Source organism: Leptonotus elevatus, chromosome 6 (genome assembly GCF_054856555.1).
Source record: "Leptonotus elevatus isolate MCC_2025b chromosome 6, RoL_Lele_1.0, whole genome shotgun sequence".
Lineage (NCBI taxonomy): Eukaryota > Metazoa > Chordata > Actinopteri > Syngnathiformes > Syngnathidae > Leptonotus > Leptonotus elevatus.
Window position 1 is genome coordinate 12,038,414 of NC_141244.1, and position 20,188 is coordinate 12,058,601.

Consider the following 20,188-nt stretch of genomic DNA (forward strand, 5'->3'; position numbering starts at 1 on the left):
ATGTCAATGAGTTTTTCATAAACCAACTGCTGTCTTTGACAGGAGTGATAAAGCAAACGATTCCTTTCTGTTGAAAGGGTGGAATTTGCCCAACAGTTTAAGAATTATTACATCAGTAGAAAGTACTTGAATATTTTTTGTTTTAACATCCTCAATTTCCAGGGAGACAGGATGATTCTCATCAGAGAGGAAATGTACACTGACTTGGATGGTGAAGAGGAGGAATAGACAAAGGCATGGTGAGGATGGGAGGGGTCAGAGGGATGGAGTGGTGGTGGGGGTGTTGTTGATTGTTCCTCATATTTCAAGAGTGGTCCTGCAGACAGATCACCACAGCAGACCACACGGTCTTCTGGCTACCACTTCATCATTCACTAGCAGTTCTTTTCATCACTTTCTGTCTTTAGCCTTATCGGTCACTGGGATTCTTGAACTTTTGTTTGTTTCATTTGGAATAGTTTCTAAATTCTAACCTATAGTAAATATGTCAATTACTTTTTTTGTAGCCAAGTGAGGAACGTCAACACCACTGGAAGTTGACAGACCAAATTGTCAACTGAGGGAGCTTTACACTTGATACGGGTCAACGGTGAGATTTTTGTTTTTGTTTTTTACCTTGTTGTCATATGTAGTATAATAAGTCAAATTAATTATTTATTTATATTGAATCACATTTATTATTGTATTATTAAAAGGTTGTTTTTTTGTTATATTGATTAAATGTTTACTAACAAAAAAAAATTCAAATGAACTGCTTTGGTGAAATAAAACATTGCCGTATGTTGACGTATTTAATTAAGACTGTATATTTCAGAAATTCTAACCATTTGAGGATTTATACTGGTGATAATCCCTGTAATAGTTTATTTTATAATATTACACTCACAGTTATTTTTAGTGAAGCAAAGCTAAACTCTTAATCTCAAAGGTGAATGATGTGCCGAGCTTAGTAAGGTTAGTTGTTATCAAAATGGCGATCAACAAGTGTGAAGTGTAATGAGCGTGCAGCGATGGCCTTGGAGAGACGTATACCCCCACACCCTCCCGTGCTTGTCTTTTTCCTGCATCACTATCGGTTCTCTTCTTGATCTCTTTATGTGCAAAGCCAGAAACAAATAGCAACATGCTTGATATTAATGGCATTAAACAGTTTAAGGTGAATTACATTAGGCTGATTATACAATATTTGGGCTGTATTGGTGGGGTACTGGTTAGGGTTTCATCTCGAAAATGGATAGGTGTATTTTGTTGACCTTAGGTCTTCAGGAGAATAGTGCTATGTTTTATTGCTTATATTTTTTCTATTCTTCCATAATCAGGGTTATTTGCCTTTACCGAAAGCTGAAGGATAGAGTCTCAATTAGCCTGATGTCATCTGTCGTAGCCCCCGAAAAAAAACCTTCCAATGCTATGGGTCCCAAAGAGGTCAGTGCAAACGTACATGCAGCATTTGTGTCGTATTATAAATGTGTGCTCAACTGGAAGAGAAATGATTCAATGATTGTTGTTCATGAAGTGCGTAATGTGAGTTTGAGTGGAAAGTGAGAGAATGTTAATATAAATCATGTTTACCTACTTTCATTACATTTTACTGTACATTAGCACAACTATACAATCTAATTATGTCATTACAGCTGTACCAAAATGTATGGCATAACAGTAAATATTCAGAAAGGTTCAGAAAAATGTCCTGCATGAAGTTTGTGAGGTGGTGCTGAACTGCACTGCATTACACTGAGCAGTAGTTTTTATATTTTGGTTTCTTTACATGAGAATAAAATTATATAATATATTTTTTTAAATGTAATTTACAAAAATAAACTCTGATTTTACATGTCAAACCACTTTAACTGTAAAAACACAATAATTCTGTTCTTTAACAAAAAAACGTCATTAGAAATACGCATATTGATTGTTAAAATACGTTCACAAATGTATCGTAATTTCACAAATATTTGTCTGTTATTTAATGGAATAAAATGTAATATTCAACTTTAAAACCAGATCAGGGCTAGTTGTATCATTTTTATATTTGGAATCAATACAGCATATACTGTATAAACAAAATCTATACCAGATGAAAGACCAAAGTCTTGGGTATATTTTTTGTATTCATGTCATTTTCATACTTTGTGTCAGCGCAGAGTTATAAGCCATCAAATAGAGGGAGTGAACATGTGACATGTTACCCCACCAATGGGTAAGTTGTCACACTATATGGGGTAAGATGTCACATTGGATTTTGCAACTAATAAAACAAGGACACAATTATCCTTGTTCTCCTGTTTTTGTTTGTTTGATTTTACAACCAGAGAAATTGTTTATCATTGATCTTGAAAATGTACCATTGAGCAAGCAAGCTTTAACATAAAATATTATGAAATAGATTAAAGTCCTTAGGAATTGCTAGCATAAAGGTAATAGCTCTCAGCCTCAAATGACTGTTTTGCTTCCCTTAAACTGGAAATTTGAGATTAAATTGAATTTCAAAAAAATAAAACATTTTGGTTAATGTAAGGATGGTTCATCAAGAAACTTAGACCATTCCTGAAATGTGCGAATACTGTAGTTCCATCAACTGGAAAATCAAATTTTTAAACAATGAAACAAAACCTAACAAACTAATTTCCTCACTCTTCAGATTCATAATCTGAAGAACAATCTGTCATACATAACATAATTGCCAGAAGTGCATTTTTCATTGGCCTATTCTTTGCATATGTGACAACAAACCCCAAAATGACTGAGACAAGTTGCCCCAAACTACCATGTCAGATAATACTTGCTCTAGTTTAAAGTTAGCTTAAAAAAGAGCAGTGACTAAGGCATGACAAAATGCCTTAATCTCTCCTCTAACGAGTCCACATGATTTGCTGCTAGAATTTGTCTATGTACGGCGCCTGTTTCAAAAGATATGAAGTTGAAAATGTTTACTTTGGGTTGTACAAAACAAATAACTCACAATGTGCTATAACTCTTCTCAGACAGTATACAACCCCTGACCATTTATACGAAGAAAACTAGTATTCCACTTTTTTCTTGCGCCCTCTGGCGCAAATTGCAATGTGACAACTTACCCTTGATACAACTAGCCCCGGTCTCTTCTGTCTCTATCTATGTCCCTCTCTCTCTCTATATATATATAAATATATATATATATATATATATATATATATATATACACTGAGAAATTAACAGTAAAAAAATATATATTTTACCATAATTTCTTTGTGAATTAATAATTTTTTCCATCCATCCACTATTAAGTATACATTTCATGAGATCTAAAATTATAAGCAACAGTGGCAGTGTGGATAGAGTATAGTGGTCGTCTGGTATCCCTGAGGTTGTGGATTTGATCCTCTTGGTGAACATGTTGAAGTATCCTTGAGCAAAATACTGAACCCCTAATGCTGTGTCATCATGAATGACTAGTCAAAATGTAAAGCGGTTTGAGAGCCTCGTAAGGTGGGAAAATGCTATATAAATGAATTACCCTAACAGTAAACTGTTACAATTTTAAAATTTTCATCAGGTGTTGGCCATGTTTTGAAAGATCACATTATTGTCATATATGTTATATTACATACAATTCTGTTAAAATTGCAGTTAAAAACTGTACTTTTTAAAAAGTTTTTTTCTGGCGGCCAAGCTGCTGGAAAATTACCGTATTTTTGACATTTAAAAAAAATATATTTTTTTTTACAGTGTTTATCATGATTATGTTGAAAACGATACTGAAATAGCCAAACATGGGCAGACATAGTAACTCATGAATCGAAACCTCCCAGGTGGAGCTGATCCTTGTGAAGGAGCAAAATGGGGTCCAGTTCACATCCACTACCCTTGTGGCTCCCACCACGTCTCAAACCAGCCCCAGTGGTGAGGAGGAAAGGGAAACCTGGGGAAAGAAAATTGACTTCCTGCTATCGGTGATCGGGTTTGCGGTGGATCTCGCCAACGTCTGGAGGTTCCCTTACCTCTGCTACAAAAATGGAGGAGGTGAGTCTAAAGCTTAAAGTTAGGTGCAATTGGAGAAATATGGAGGAATTGGTGGTGTGACATAAAATCAGCTTCCTCTATTAAAATAGCTGAGGTGGAAATGAAGGGGTGACATGGTCTACGTTTTTAGTGAGAGAGATTTGGAAAAGGTGAAATGAAGGTGGAAGTTTCCCCTATCATCTCCTTTTTCTTTTCAGCAATTCTTTCAAGCCTTTCAAGAGATCAAAATAAGGATAAAAAAGCAACCACAGCTGCTCTGAATAGATTAGCTCCAACAATTATGGTCACTAATTATGGCTGTTTAACATAGAGCTCTCATTAGGTTTAAAAGCTGTAGCCATAGTCAAGGCTCACACCCTGCTCTGAAGGATGCTTAAAACTGCTCTAAACATGCGTTGTTGACATGTCTGTTTTGGAAATATAACTAAAACATGTCTCTGTGTGTACAGGTGCTTTCTTGGTGCCATACCTGTTCTTTATGGTGATAGCAGGCATGCCTCTCTTTTACATGGAACTGGCTCTGGGACAGTACAACAGAGAAGGAGCGGCAGGGGTCTGGAAAATATGTCCCATATTTAAAGGTATGACTTTAAAGGTGCATGCACACACGCACACATATTAGATCCAATGCATGTACAGGTATATCAAAAACTGCTGATATTTGGTTTAATTTCTAAAGGCAATGCTAATTTTGAACAGACACAGTCAAAATAAAATTTAATAATTCAACAATTTGAATCAAATTGAGAATTTTCCATTAAACTTTGTAATATTCATAATAATAAATAAATACATAATAATAATAATAATGATTTTTTATGTATTTATATTATTTATTTTATTTACATTATATATATATATATATATATATATATTATTTATTATTTATTTATATATATTTTATTTATTTATTTTAATGTTTTTAATTTATTTATATATATATATATATATAAAAATTATCTTTTCTTTTTGTATTATACTGTACATGGTTTGCCTGCTTGATCCACTTAATTCATCAATGTTCCCGTCTGTCCATGTGTCCATCTACCTTCCCACTGCACTGTCAACTATTTGACTTCCCTCGTCTCCACATGTATCTGCTTGCCTGCCCACTTGCCTGCCCATTCACATGCCAGTCCTCCTTTTGTTCACTCGTCTGTGTCAAGCGTCGACAGGCATTGTTTATCCTCCCAGAACATCAGGTTATGGTTGCACTCAGATGGAAAACAAATGAAAATTAGGCTTTTAGACTCATGTCCTGATTGTCCGAGTGCTTTTGTCAACCAGTGGCTGACAATCTCTGCAGGTGATTTTCAAAACAATGATGAGCAAGGCAAAGGATGCAATTTGTTTGGATTATTTTTCTTTTCTTTTTACTTTTTTGCTTTTGTTTCTTATATCTATGTATTGATCTATTTTGCGTAAGTATGTGTATACATACAATTAATTTGCTTATATATGAGGTGATGGTCTGTTTACATGCAAATAAATTGACAGACCATCACTAAGACCATCTGTTGCTTCTCCGCATGCCGCCAGACATCCATACTGTGTTCAGTAATGTCCTTGTCGGGCTGAAGGTGGCTCATAGTTGTGTTTAAGCATCTTGTGTGTGACAGAGAGAGAGAGTGTGTGTGTGTGTGGTCTTATTTTTGTTACATACTGAGGCCAACATTTCAGGATTTCACAGAGTTGTGGGGCCCACCCGTCCATGTGGGGCCATTTTGCTGGACCCCACAAGTCTCAACCTCTTTTTGAGGGTCAAGACTTGGTTTTAGAGTTGAGTTATGGTTGAGGTTAGGGTAAGGACTAGGGGTAAGCAATCATTTTTGTTGGTTGGGGTTAGAGGAAAGGGCTAGGAAATGAATTATGTCAGGGAGATGGCCCCACAAAGATAGTAAAACAAACGTGTGTGTGCATGCAAGCAAGCGTGGGCCTCCTGTCTGTGAACATGTGCTGTCTGTCAGGGTTTCACAGAAGACATTGACGTTCTAATCACACACTTCCCACACTGTCATTCTCTGCCTCTCGGCGGGGGGATAACAGTAATTATTCAAATGCATACATACACATGCCAATATTGGCAGTAATTATTCTGATCAACAAGCCGGTTTCTCTCAAGATCAATGTATCTGAAGAAAAGGGAGGGAGGATGAATGTCAGCGGAGATGGAGAAACAGTGAACACGGCGGCACAGCCGCATGTGGCGCAAATACCGTAAAAGGCAACAACCATTGTAGCCACAATTCTTATGAGGGTGATATTAGGCAATAGTTACATTCTCAATAAATAAATACACATTCATTTGTATATCACTTTCAAATGTTGTAATATTTACTTTAAGTGATGAATGGCTGTTTTTTTTGTTTCACAGGTGTAGGGTTCACAGTCATCCTCATTTCCCTCTATGTTGGCTTCTACTATAATGTCATCATCTCTTGGGCTCTCTTCTACCTCTTCTCCTCGTTCACTGCCGAGCTCCCCTGGGTGCACTGCAACAACACTTGGAACAGTCCAAACTGCTCCGACTGGGCTGACAACGGCACAATCAGTGACATTTACAAGGCCACTCCAGCTCAAGAGTACTTTGAGTAAGTTGGCTCAACTTCAGCATTTACGGCAGTGTGACAGTGGATATACACTTGACTATATAGTACATTTCAGCACAATAAATACTGTAAAGCCTTAATGATCAAGACTGAAACGTTAATAATAATCCATTTTCATTGACATTGTCGTCCAGGTGTAATTTATATAGTATTTAATATTGTCGTTTAGTTTGATGTCTCTCGTGTTGATGTTGTGAATATTGTTTCTCATTCATATTCATTTGGAATCCATGTGACCAGGTGCGAGCCAGGTGTCTTCTATTCCAGTGAGCAAGGGGTTGCTTTGTTGTGACAGTTGAAGGTTTTCATCAAGTATAGCTGGAATGGCAGTGTGCTATTTACAGTGAGCCACCAGCAGACAGTTGGACTGCATTTTGTGTCATCCGTCAGAACCGAATCTGGATTCATCTAAATCATTGCATTAACATCACCAGGACTTCACAGGGGCATGTCTCATTTTATTTCATAGAATTGATTGTTTATTATAAACACATGCCGCACGCTCTAATGCTGGGATGGGCAACACAATTTTTCATCAGTGCTACTTGGGGGGCCACATAGGATCAGTGATAATTTCCTCGATGAAAAATTTCCGTCATATTTTTCAGCACAAAAAAAATTTTCAGACGAAAAAGAAACGGAAACTTAAATAGAAGCCATTCATTGAAACTAAACAAACTAAAATTGGCTGACAATTTTGTCAATGACTAAAACGAAAGTGCCGGAAGAATTAAACGCGGGTGGGAGAAAAGAACCACTCAGAAACTGTTCACTGCACTTTATTTAATGTTCAAACACGTGTATGTTTGTTAAGCAGCTGTGAGATTAATCTCACTCAATTATGCACTTTTTTTTTTATTTAGGTGAAAACTAAGTTTTAAGATGGCATATTATTGTCAGTTCAACATGTTTCATTGAAACAAAGTTGAATAAAAACACTGTTGTGTTAAATGTGTCTTGCTTGTTAAACTACAGTTACAAATAGGTGTGTTTAATTTCTGTAAAAAGTTTAAATGTATGCTTGAAGTAAAATTGCTCTTTATTTTCGTCAACAAAAGTTGGATTAAAACTAAAATACTATCAAATGACTGAATTATGACAAAAACGTAAATTTCAGTCAAAAAACTAAAACTAAATTAAAATGTCTTGTCAAAATCAACACTGCATGCATAGGATCACACACTTCCTAACAAGATGACAAAATGTAATTTTAAATATGGACAAAATACATGCATAAGTGCAACATATGTGCTCTTAATACATTACATTTTTATAATACATTTCTCAATGCATTTATAAAATACATGCATAAGTGCAACATATGTGCTCTTAATACATTACATTTTTATAATACATTTCTCAATGCATTTATAAAAGATCCACTATCCTAACCCAACAACAAAGTTCAAGTTTATTTGTGTCTCCGCAGGGCAATTATTGTTGCAGCAAGCAGTGACCATCATTTTGCAAATAGATTGAAGCAAACAACAAAATAACCACATAATGAGATGTTATTGGTTTTTTTCTAGCACAAAAGTCTGTCTTGCTCAAATATTACCACTCAAGGATGACACAAACCTGCTGAACAGCAAACCAGCATTAAGTGCAAGAACTCCTTTGTGTACATTTTTTTGCAGCAGTATACACTTGATTTTTACCAGAATATTCCTTCCCATAGGCGAGGGGTGCTCCACATTCAGGACAGCAATGGTATCGATAATCTGGGTCGTCCACGTTGGCAGTTGACTTCCTGTCTCGCTGTGGTCATTGTTCTGCTTTACTTCAGTCTGTGGAAGGGTGTCAAGACGTCTGGCAAGGTAGGGAATTGAAATCTGTCATTTCTGATTGTGGTCATTAAGAAAGCAGGACAACAAACATTGCACGTAGGGGAGACTGTGGCTAGTTGTATCACTTTTTATAATTGTATATATTTCTTGGAATCAATACATCATATATAAACAAAATGTGTACCAGATCAAAGACCAAAGTCTTAGGTATATTTTTTGTATTCATGTCATTTTCATCCTTGTGTCAGTGCAGAGTTTTAAGCCATCAAATAGAGAGGGAGTGAACATGTGACATGTTGCCCGACCAATGGGTAAGTTGTCACACCATTCTTTGCATATGTGACAACAAACCCAACAAGTTGCCCCAAACTACCATGTTGGCTAATTTGTGCTCTAATTTAAAGTTAGCTTAAAACAGAGCAGTGATTGAGGCATGACAAGATGCCTGAATCTCTCCTCTAACAAGTCCACATGATTTGCTGCTAGAATTTGTCTATATATGACACCTGTTTCAAAATATATGAAGTTGATTTTTTTTTTTTTTACTTTGGGTTGTGCAAAACAGATAACTGGCACTCATCTCAGCTCACAATGTGCTATTCTCTTCTCAGACAGTACACATCCCCTGACCATTTATACGGGAAAAAAAAACCTAGTATTCCATTTCTACGTTGCTCCGTCTGGTGGACAAGAAAATTGCAATGTGACAACTTACCCGTGATACAACTAGCCTCGGTCTCCCCTACTGTAGATGTACAGTTGGTTGAAGGATTTAACCGAGTAATTTAAACTGAACTTGCTTGAATGCCTATACAGTAGTTTCTGTTGCCATCTTGATGTGTCTATAATGTGCATCTATTCTGTCTCCGTTTCTGTGTGTGCATGTGTGCGATTGCCTTCTGTGACCCTCTCAGGTTGTGTGGATCACAGCCACCATGCCCTATGTAGTCTTGACTGTGCTGCTCATCCGAGGAGTCACCCTGCCCGGAGCCACGGATGGCATTAAGGCCTACCTGTCTGTCGACTTCCTGAAACTCTGTGATGCCAAGGTGAGATACAAGTGGAAAGCAGGAAACCCGAGTGTGGAGGGAGATTGGCTGTAAAGGGAAAAGAGGAGCATTGGGGGAAAAACTGCGACTGCAAAATACAATCATTGGTTTTGGTGCTTTGTTGTTAAATTTGGCTGTGCAAGGTAATTCATTTTCTTAATTGTATTTCTATAAAAACTAACAGTAGAATAATAGATAAACAGCCATGGAAAGAATACATTTGGTCCAGACATCTTTTACAATCTGGGGAGTTGACAATAATGAGACATTTGACATGGCATCGCCTCGCAATTGCAACTATGAAATAACTCCTACTACTCGAAAAACAAAATAATTAACCCTATAAAGCCTAAACTATGAAACATATGATAGAAAATTCAGATTATTTGTAAATAGAGTATTTATTGGTCCTTTTGAACAAAATTGTTTTTTTAATTAACTTCCACATGACTTTTGATTTGTGTCATATTTGATACGTCCAGTCACAATGCTTTACATTTGTACATTTATAACCGTCAAAAATATAATAATAATAAACAGACATTTCAAACATATTAGTATTTCCAAAAATCACAAAGAACATTTCCCGCTATTATTAAGTATAGGTGTCTCTCCTTTCTCAATTGGGCGATCGATCTTGAAAGGTCGCTAAAAAAGCCATCAGCTGTGTGATACTGCCCTCTAATGGATTATCTGTGCAATGCATGTATCAGACCATATACTTCAGGATCTTTAGGGCTCAAAATGTCTTGTATTTAATATCATACGTTTGGGGTTATAGAGTTAATTAACCCCTTCGGACCCATAAATGATTGCAGTGGACATGACATATTTTAAGTTTACAACACGTTTACACATTCATAAGTTTACAACACGTTACAGCCATATTATCCTGGCGTCCACTGTAACAAATAAAAACATGAGATAATCCCCCCCAATTTTTTTCCATGTTGTTCTTATGTGGGAAAGGAGTAAAAATCTGCAAGAAATAAAAAAGATTAAAAATTGCCAATGACATCTTCAAGTATCTGCTACTAAATACTCAAATATGAGAAAAAAAGAGGAAGTGAGAAAGAAAGAGAAAGAGACGCACACATTGCAGGGAATTTGAGAATTAGATTAGACAGATGCATGGCGCTGTAATTTGCAAAATTACCCCTGTATTCACAAGCGTCTTTCATCTATTGCCGTTGAATGAGTTTCCTGCAATTATCCCTAATACTGGCTTCTTTCCTCCCCTGTGCCTTTTGTTTGCCGCTTCACACAAGTGCACCTTTTCTGTCACCCATCCCTGCAGGTTTGGATCGATGCCGCCACGCAGATATGTTTCTCGCTGGGAGTCGGGTTTGGTGTGCTAATCGCCTTTTCCAGCTACAACAAATTCAGCAACAATTGCTACAGGTAAAGAGACGCTCGCGTGAGGAGTTGCCTCACACAAGTGAGTTACAGAATCCTTTGAAGCTCCTTGAAACCTGCCTCGTGTTTCACATATTGTCATGTAACACAAAATAAGCATCAGCCATTATTTAAAAAATAATTCCTAGAACGTTCTTGTTTTTTAGTTTGTTGTTTGGTGTTATGTTGTGTTTTTGTATTGATGTAGCATCTTGATAATCTCACCATAAAATGTTGGATATAATTTATACTCTTAATCCATTCATTTTGCAGACCAGGTACATACTTAACTAATTTGTACCAAAAAAAGGTATAAATATGTTCTATTTTAAATATTACCATGGTCCCAAAAACGTAATTGTATGATTTTGTTTAAAAAATTTTTTTTATTTTGTTTTGTTATGCTAAGGCTTTGATGCAGCCTCTGAACTGAAGAGAACTCTTAAAGCAATGGTACTTATTATACAAACGGCCAGCAAGTGGCACAGAGAATAAGAGATCGACCAGGGCCATGTTGTAAAAAGCTCTTTTCCCCACTGTTTTAAACAGATTTGTGAATAGTGATGAAATGTAGCTATATTCTAATGCGAATTGCTGCAAAACGGAAACAGGTAGAAATATACTTTTCCTGATGAAAGAAGAGACTCTAATCTTTCTTTTGGTAGGTTCCATGTTTTTATAGCAATAAAACACAATATTCTGTGCATAATCAGTTGCAAAATCAGTCAAAATCCAGTAAAACAGCCGGGAGCGAAGGGGATTGCTTCAGTGAAAATGATTAGGAGTGAATGTGTTGATTGGTCATTTGTATCAAGATGGTGATGATGGACTAATAATGATCAACTCTGCATTCTGTCTTTTCATATTCAATCTTCTTCGGATTTGGTTTGAATGATGCAGGGACGCCATCATCACCTGCTCCATCAACTCTTTGACCAGCTTATTCTCTGGCTTTGTGGTCTTCTCCTTCCTTGGTTACATGTCACACAAGCACAATGTGTCTCTGGAAACGGTCGCGAGAGACGGTATGTTAATATTGCAATGATACACAAAATTCACGGTTTGAGTCGATGTTTTAGTGTCACAGTTTTTTGGTACATTGTTTTTTTAAATTTAGAGATAGATAATAGATGATTTTTAATTATTGATGATAATTATTTATTTAAAAATATTTATTTTATTTTTTATTTATTTTAAGTAATGATCATTTATTAATTATTTTATTTTGTATTTATTTATTTTATTATTATTATTTAATTGTTTGCTGGGAATGTTTTTTTTTAATGACACCATTTTCATGCATTGTTTTTTGTGAGAGTGAACAGCTGATTCTGAACCAGTAAAAATTGTGCATCCATGCCCATTTTTAGATAATAGAAGAAACTCACTGAGGTTCAGCAATGTATACAAATAGGGTTTGTATTTGGCTGCCACTATTTCTGCTAATTATTCACAGGTTGTCAGAGCTGTCCATGGTGCTGATACCACTATTTTCATGTAATGGCTTTTTATGTCATGAGTTTGACAACCTGATTAACTCGTGAGCGTACAGTAATTTAAATTCTTTAAATAGTAATATGGATAAACGTTACCAACAAATCTTACATATTGAAGTGACACTGGATGCAATGTATACCAAACAGTGAGTACGCATGCACAATCTAATGGGATCCAATACAAGCAACGTTTTGAAAGTTACACCTTTATAAACATAATAACGGCCTGTGTACTGTTGACAGACGCTCTAAAAGAGGTATTTATTTAAAATCCCATTGCATACTGTTTACTTCCATTGTAGTTTCTCTTTACAAGAAAAGTAACATACTGTACTAGACGAGTATGACTTCTAAATAAGATATAGTAAAGTTTGACACCACCGCATTTTTTGATACCGACCTTTAACCACATCTAAAACGTAATGTTGGCTTTAGAGTGAATTTACTTATAATGTTGTTTTTATTTCTGCTGCTTAGGGGCTGGATTGGTGTTTGTTATTTACCCAGAAGCCATTGCCACATTGCCTGGCTCATCAGTGTGGGCAGTCATCTTCTTCATCATGCTCCTGACATTAGGCATTGACAGTGCTGTAAGTATACAGTCACTTTCCTTTAAAACGTCATCTGACAGCCTTTTACAATATATGTTCCATATAGCTGATTTAATGCAACATCAAAGTACTTTTATACATGACCTAAATACTCCTAAATACAGTACAAAGTTTTTTTGTAGCATAAAAATGCCTAGTACAAAATGATTGTAAATGCATGAAAAAAAAAATTGCAACTGTTTTAAAGTTGATCCAAACCTTTATCCTTACATCACATTTGAAGGGACTCTCTCTTCTGATAACATGGCCGCCATGCCTGTCCATACATTGTTTTGATGGGAACGTTGCCCCTGCCAAACATATTGGCACACTTAATAGCACATGTGTCAAGATTCGGTCCTTGAGGGCGTGAGTCACCCGTTTTTGGGTTTGAATGAGTTAATAAACAGTAATCAGGACGGGGGGGGAAGCTTTTATAACGCACTTTATTATAATTAAAATGAATCAGATTAATCGATTGAATAACGATTAATCGATTCTAAAAATACTCGATAGGGACAGCACTAAAAGGGATACGTAGCCACCATTCTGCATGACCAATCAGATGAACAGGACATGTTAATTATATGATAGTCATAGATTTTTTAAATGTATGTTTTAAATGTACAGTAATTTAGTATTTCATTTGAGAGGCAGTGTAAAAGACATTTCTCCTCTTCTTCTGTACCTTTTAGATGGGTGGGATGGAGTCTGTCATCACCGGTCTGATTGATGAATTCAAATGCCTCCACAAGCACAGAGAGCTGTTCACCCTCTTCATTGTGTCCGCCACCTTCCTCATCTCTCTCTTGTGTGTTACAAATGCAAGTATCATACTGAGACTCAGAGCGTGTGGTGCTATTTCCACTCGTTATGTAATTATGTAACTAAGATCTTCAATCTGTATACTGGGTTAAAACGTGACATTGTCTTTGTTTTTCTGTCGCTGTAGGGCGGGATGTACGTGTTTACTCTGTTGGACCACTTTGCCGCAGGGACGTCCATTCTGTTTGGAGTGCTTATTGAAGCTATCGGTATTGCGTGGTTTTATGGTGAGAAAAAGTGATCGAACGATAGGAAACAAAAAGATGATTCATATTATCGTGGCGAGCAATGTTGATGTTATATTAGGGCCCTGATGAGAAATCTGTCCGTATGGACGTGCTGTGACTCAATGTGACCTAGTTCTATTAGGCCCGGGTATAAAGAAACAAAAATGTCCACACACACTAATGGTTTTTGCCACTTCAGTCTGCGACCACCTCAGTGTGCCTCCTGCTTGAGGCATAATTTGTCTATTAAATGATCATAATCATGTTGTGACTGTCGTCGTGAGGATCCGGGAAATTGTAATCAATACTGACTGCTTACTTTGAATATGCTAGTTATGCACTGCAAACGAGATGTAGAAAAGATGAAGAGCAAAGTCGTACGCTATCCACTTACCAGAACGTGTCAGCAGAAAATTTTGAAAGCGAAATGATCATAAAAACAATCTGAAGGTCGGGAATGAAGCGCGACTTGAACTCCTGTCTTGGGTTATTTTTCACATGTCCGTTCACCTCATTGGGAGGATTCAATACTAACTCGGCCTCAGGCAGAGGGGTCTGTATATTGGCCCACTTTGGTGGGGTTCGACCTTGGCAGGCCTGATAAATCAAGCCTGCGGCCTCGGTGAGCCCTTTCTTCTTTTCCTCTGAGCTTTAACAAGAACCTTTCAACCCTGGCCACTGTGGTCTTTCGTTCAGGTGTCCATCTCAATAAAAACCTCAGCAGCATGAGATGCCTTCTGGGAAGGAAAGCTCTGAAAAGTGAACTTGTGCTGTATTGTATTATAACTAGGACTATAACTGTATTTTTGTATACAATTCAGAAATGTACCATTTATAATTTGTGGACACTTTTTTTTTTAAACCTGAATTTAGAAGGCAAGTCAGTAGTTTTTAATAAAAGGTCAAATGAGTTAGCACTGTTAGTCAATGGATTTTGTTGAACAAATTAATTAATTGAATGCATTCTGAGTGTTTACTTGTGTTCCAGGGGTGGACCGTTTCAGCGACGACATCGAGGAGATGATTGGTCAGAGGCCAGGTAGATACTGGAGGCTGTGCTGGAAATTTATCAGCCCCTGCTTTCTCCTGGTGAGTATCTCTCATCCCATCGTTTTGGGCCGCCATTACATTTATTGCTTTATTTCAATGACCTTTTTTCACAAGAGTCATTAAAAAAAAATCAATAAATATGACACATGCAATTTACAGGATGGATATTCCTATGTAATTTTGTACAGTGAGTGGTGCATGGGTGGAGGCAAAATTACAGAGTTTTGTCGCACAGTCTGGGGGGGGGGGGGTGCTTTTAGAATAGTCTTAAAATGATAATGATAATAATCCATTCAGATTCCTACAATGATTCAGAGGGATTGTCGCATATTGATGTCAAAACAATGGCACGCATCACACATGTCCGCGGAGCTCATAATCTGTCTGCCTGCGCCAACATTTAGACCTACTTTTTGCGAGTCTAAAATGTCATCTACTTGTGTCATCGCCCAGTGAGGCATAGTCCATCCACCAAATACACAAACACGATAAATTGGAATTGACCTGGCTTAAAAATCAAGATGCCCGTTTGTTGTTGTTGTTGTTGGTTTGGGGTGTTTTTTTTTATGCCACCCGCAGAGAGGCACAAAGCGGTCCCAAACAGCGTAGACTAGTCTTACCCCGGCACAAAAATGAAGATGCACCCATTTATACGTCAAGCCCCCCCTAAAGACTAAATATCCATCCATCCATTTTCGATGGTGATGGTGTGCTAGAGCCTATCTCAGCTGACCTATCGTTTTGAAACTGAGATCTGCTTCTTTGGCACTGATTAAAGCGAACGTGACTCCCGATTTGGCATTCAATTCACATTGTCCTCAGGAATGTGATTTTATCTGATTATTTGATGTTTTCTCCCCCCAAAATCTCTTAGTTTATGGTGGTAGTGAGCTTTGCAACATTTAACCCACCCAAATATGGCACCTACATGTTTCCTCCTTGGGCTAACGTGCTGGGTTGGTGCCTGGCCATTTCTTCCATGACCATGGTGCCCCTTTACGCCTTCTACAAACTTTGTCGCCTACCTGGAAAGTTCTGTGATGTAAGTCTGAGCCAATTCGCGTCCTTGTCAAGTTTCGGTAGTGTTTGGGGAATAATTACTATTTTTGTCTTTTCTACTGGAACAGAGACTGGCTTATGCCATCACCCCAGAGACAGAACATCATCTGGTAGACAATGGGGAAGTTCGTCAGTTTACAGTAAGTACTGATTTGGTTGTTATATATGGGGAGAGATTTGTCTAAAAAAATATTCACACAAACATATTCATAATTTTCACGTGTTTTTCAGATCCACAAATATATCCGCGATTTTCATATGTCTTTTTTAAATTTTGTGTGTGCATTTTCCATGACTTTTGCTTGCGAGTTGTCAAAAATGCGCTTGAGGATCGTCGCGTTTTGAGACAAACATCACACTGTTTCGAGATATTCACACACACAAGCCCTCAAGATATTCACATGAGTCTAAGGCCCGTTCCTCCCCCATCCACTGGGAGGCAGTGTTGGTGTCTCCATTGAACGGGAACGAGCCAATTCTCATTTAAAATTGGACATTGAAAAACATAAATCGAGTCTTTATCTGACCTTCCATTATGTGTTTCTTTTGCACAAATCGGGAAACAAAAAATAGTTTGTTTCCCTCAAGTTTGTTTTGGCTTCACTCGAAATACATTCTTCTTCTTCTGTTCTGTAGCGTAGAAGAAGAAAATGTAACAACAGAAGAAAAGTATCTTTCACTTGAAGGCAAAACAAGCTCAAGGGAAACAAAGGTCGCATTTTGTTTCTTGACTCAAAATAAACACATAATGGAAGGTCAGATAAAGGCGCGATTTCTGTTTGTCAATGTCCAACATTAAACAAGAAACGGCTCGTTCCCGTTCAATGGAGACAGCAAACACTGCCTCCCGGTGGACGGAGGAGGAACGTTCCTTAGACACACGTGAACATATTGAGGGCTTGTTCATGTGAATCTCGAAACAGTGTAATGTTTGTCTAAAAAATAAATGCGCGTGCACGACGATCCACAAACACACTTTAGACAACTCGCAAGCAAAAGTCATAGTCAATGCACACACAAAACTAGAAAAGACATGTGAAAATCACAAATTTATTTGTGTGAATATTTTTGAGACAAATCTCTCCCCAGAGTTACATTCTCATGCTTAAAAGTGATAAATTGGTCGGTTGTATATTGTTAGTTTAATTAATTGCCTTATTTTGTTTCCTCCCTTAGCTTCATCACTGGCTGGTTGTCTGAATGCTTAAGTGGACATTTCAATGAATGCATGCACAGCAAAGGTCTGAAATATGATGTAGAAGAGATGAGAGGAGTGCTCGAGAAATTTTGAAAGTGCCAGAAAGAATCTTGTCAGAAATCGTAGTGTGATTTTAATTTCAACTGTGCATGTGTGAAGCTGTGTGTAAACCCATTTTGGTTTGACATCAGTGAACCTGAACCTGGTACCGTGCGTGGTGTTTCACCTGCATCTTCTCGGAAATACTCAAAATGATGCTGCATAACTTTAGCATGTTGCTCATCTTCACTTTGCATGTAATAGTTCAAGTTCATATATTGTGTATAATGACTCAAATGTGAGGTGAAGAAGCTGACAAAGCATTCGATTTTTTCCCCCCCCAAATGATGATGAAATAGTAAATATTGTTAATTTGGGGTTGTAACATACCAAATGTTGATTAGAACATTCAAACATGTCTACAACAAGCCTGCATCAATTAATGTATTCTTCTTTTAATGATTGTTAAAACACTTGCAACTCATTTCACATAGTTTACAAAAATGTTAACATTAAATACAGAAAAAAACATCAACGCTCAGCTAAACTCAAACTAGTAGTAAAGTTATAAAACATCATCAATGTTAAAAAGCAGTATTAGGGCAACACCGAATCACAAAGTAGCTATTATTTAACATAACATAATAGAAAAATGAGAATAAACTATCAGGATAAAATCGCAACATTATGAGGGGGATAAAACACATAGTTTTACAAAAATGACGTTATCATATTATGTGCCTAAATAAGATGCAGACTGCTGCAGAGCTTGTCAAGATCCAATTTAGTATGTTTGGCACATCAGCACCATCATAAGTAAGGCGTTTAATACAAATTGTGTCCTGAGAAAGAACTGACTACAATTGGCTTACTTACTCACAGTAAAATGTCATCTTAACCTTACAAAAATGTACATTAATGTAGCATGAAATATTATATGTGCATTGGCACTAAATCAGTCAGACTGTTGATTTAACAACTAAAGACTCGAAAACTCCAGGTTTAACCTTAACTGAGCTATCTTGTTCTCTTGGGTAATATATTCCATCTTTATTTTTGACCGTTTTATGTTTCAATCCACACAACAAAAAAAAGAAGAAGCATCAAGCTTTAATTGTACTCATCGAAAAGCACTCTCAAGACTGTTTAATGGCTGCTCTTTGCTAATCTGCAAATGAATGATGTGATATGTATTATGAGGTCAACTATATATAGATAGCCTATTGTAGCTTTGAGTTCATGTGTTGTTGGGAGATTTTATGGTATTGTATTTAATGATAGTTATGATACATGACAAGTGTATTTATTTATGATATATAGCCTACACAATATAAGCAATGTAGAAAATGTATGTATGTATGTAATATGTATGTATAAAGTATTTACTTTGTTACCGTGAAGATACATATTAGCCTTAAGGATCTCAATGACAATTACAGTCCATGTATAATCCAAATAAGCTTTTGTCGGACCCAAAACCTGAAGGAGTCCTGTTTCAAGTATGTCAACAATAATGACTTGTGGTGTAACATTGTGCTGCATTCAGTCAAGACATTAAAGGGTTCAAAAGTCCTGAACGGCGTGCATGTGCTGCTGTATTTTGTCTTGTGAAGTTTCTATGACTTTTACGATGTCATCATGTACGTACTTTATAACAATATTAGTTGTTTGTAATTTTGTCTTTTTCTGCCCGCCCTCCACGACCACAGCACAGGTGTGCATGCACATACTTAAGACATCCAGTACATGAACAGTGTCGGACATTTTATCTTTGTGTACTGCACACACAGAATTTTTTGATTGACAGAGAGGTTTTGATGACCTCATGAATATTGTGGGTCTGTTATTTTTGACCCAACAGTTTACTCTTTAAAATGATGGCTCAAAAATAACCGAGCCAAACCTTTTTGACCAAAATTGGGTTTTGACCCAGCAGTTTACTCTCTGACCAAATTTTGGTCAAAGATTGCACCGACCTGCTACTTGATTTGACCCAACTTTCTGTGTTGTTTTATACAAAATAACCATTATTATTATTATTATTATTATTTATTTATTTATTTTTACAACAACAACCCAGAAAGTTGGATTGTTTTCATACAAAACAACTCAAAAGTTGGGTCAAGTTGACCCAAGTTGCAGATCAATCCAAATTTTGTCCAAATGTTGACCCAGCATTTTTAAGTGTGCACCTTTTCCACTTAACTTTGTTGAAAAGGGGCACACCACAACGCTGCTGCTTATTATTATTATTTTCATTGATATTATTTGATATTTTTTGTTCGTTAGTTTCATGTCATTGTTACAAGGCCCCATACAAAAGGGGAAACATATATATAAATGCATCACAAGTCATGTACAGTGTGTTCCCTATAATGTGCTTTACTCTAGCACCGCCAAGTGGTTTTAAAATAAAATTGCATGTTATATTTGTCAAAAGCTTATTTTGACACAAAAATAATTTATACGCCCGTAGTATAGAGATCATTTGAGAGTGATACCGCATTAAAGTCGTCATACTTCCAATTGATTGACAGAGAGTGTCCAAAATTAGAATACGTTTCAAATGATTTTTTGTATAAACCTCGGGGAACTATTACAGAAGCTTTCATACGATCGCGTGAGCCTGTTCATAAAAAGTCATGGTTACAGTTGATTTTATGTTGTATGACTGCAACATGAAAAGTGCTACTTGGCAAAAAAAAGAAGAAAAAAAAAAGAAGTATTTTAAGGACACATATGCGCACATCTTCCGCTGCTACACTTCACAATTATAGCAGACAAACAAGAAAGTGGGACAAACATGTTTTTGTCCCACTTTACGGATGTCACTGGCAACCATGCTTCCACTGGGTCTCTTGA

General features: G+C 36.8%; 1 protein-coding gene across 1 annotated transcript; it reads left to right on the forward strand.

Annotated features, from left to right (window-relative positions):
* The first annotated feature begins 307 nt into the window (after window positions 1-307).
* slc6a3 (solute carrier family 6 member 3) lies at window positions 308-18,898 on the forward strand. Its single transcript, XM_086078312.1, has 16 exons — window positions 308-589; window positions 1,320-1,425; window positions 3,792-4,002; window positions 4,452-4,583; window positions 6,377-6,593; window positions 8,290-8,428; window positions 9,313-9,447; window positions 10,745-10,848; window positions 11,743-11,867; window positions 12,816-12,928; window positions 13,624-13,752; window positions 13,881-13,980; window positions 14,969-15,069; window positions 15,905-16,072; window positions 16,158-16,229; window positions 17,266-18,898. The coding sequence occupies exons 2-16, from the start codon at window positions 1,369-1,371 to the stop codon at window positions 17,287-17,289; spliced, it is 1,827 nt and encodes a 608-aa protein (XP_085934438.1). The 5' UTR covers window positions 308-589; window positions 1,320-1,368; the 3' UTR covers window positions 17,290-18,898.
* Window positions 18,899-20,188: the final 1,290 nt, after the last annotated feature.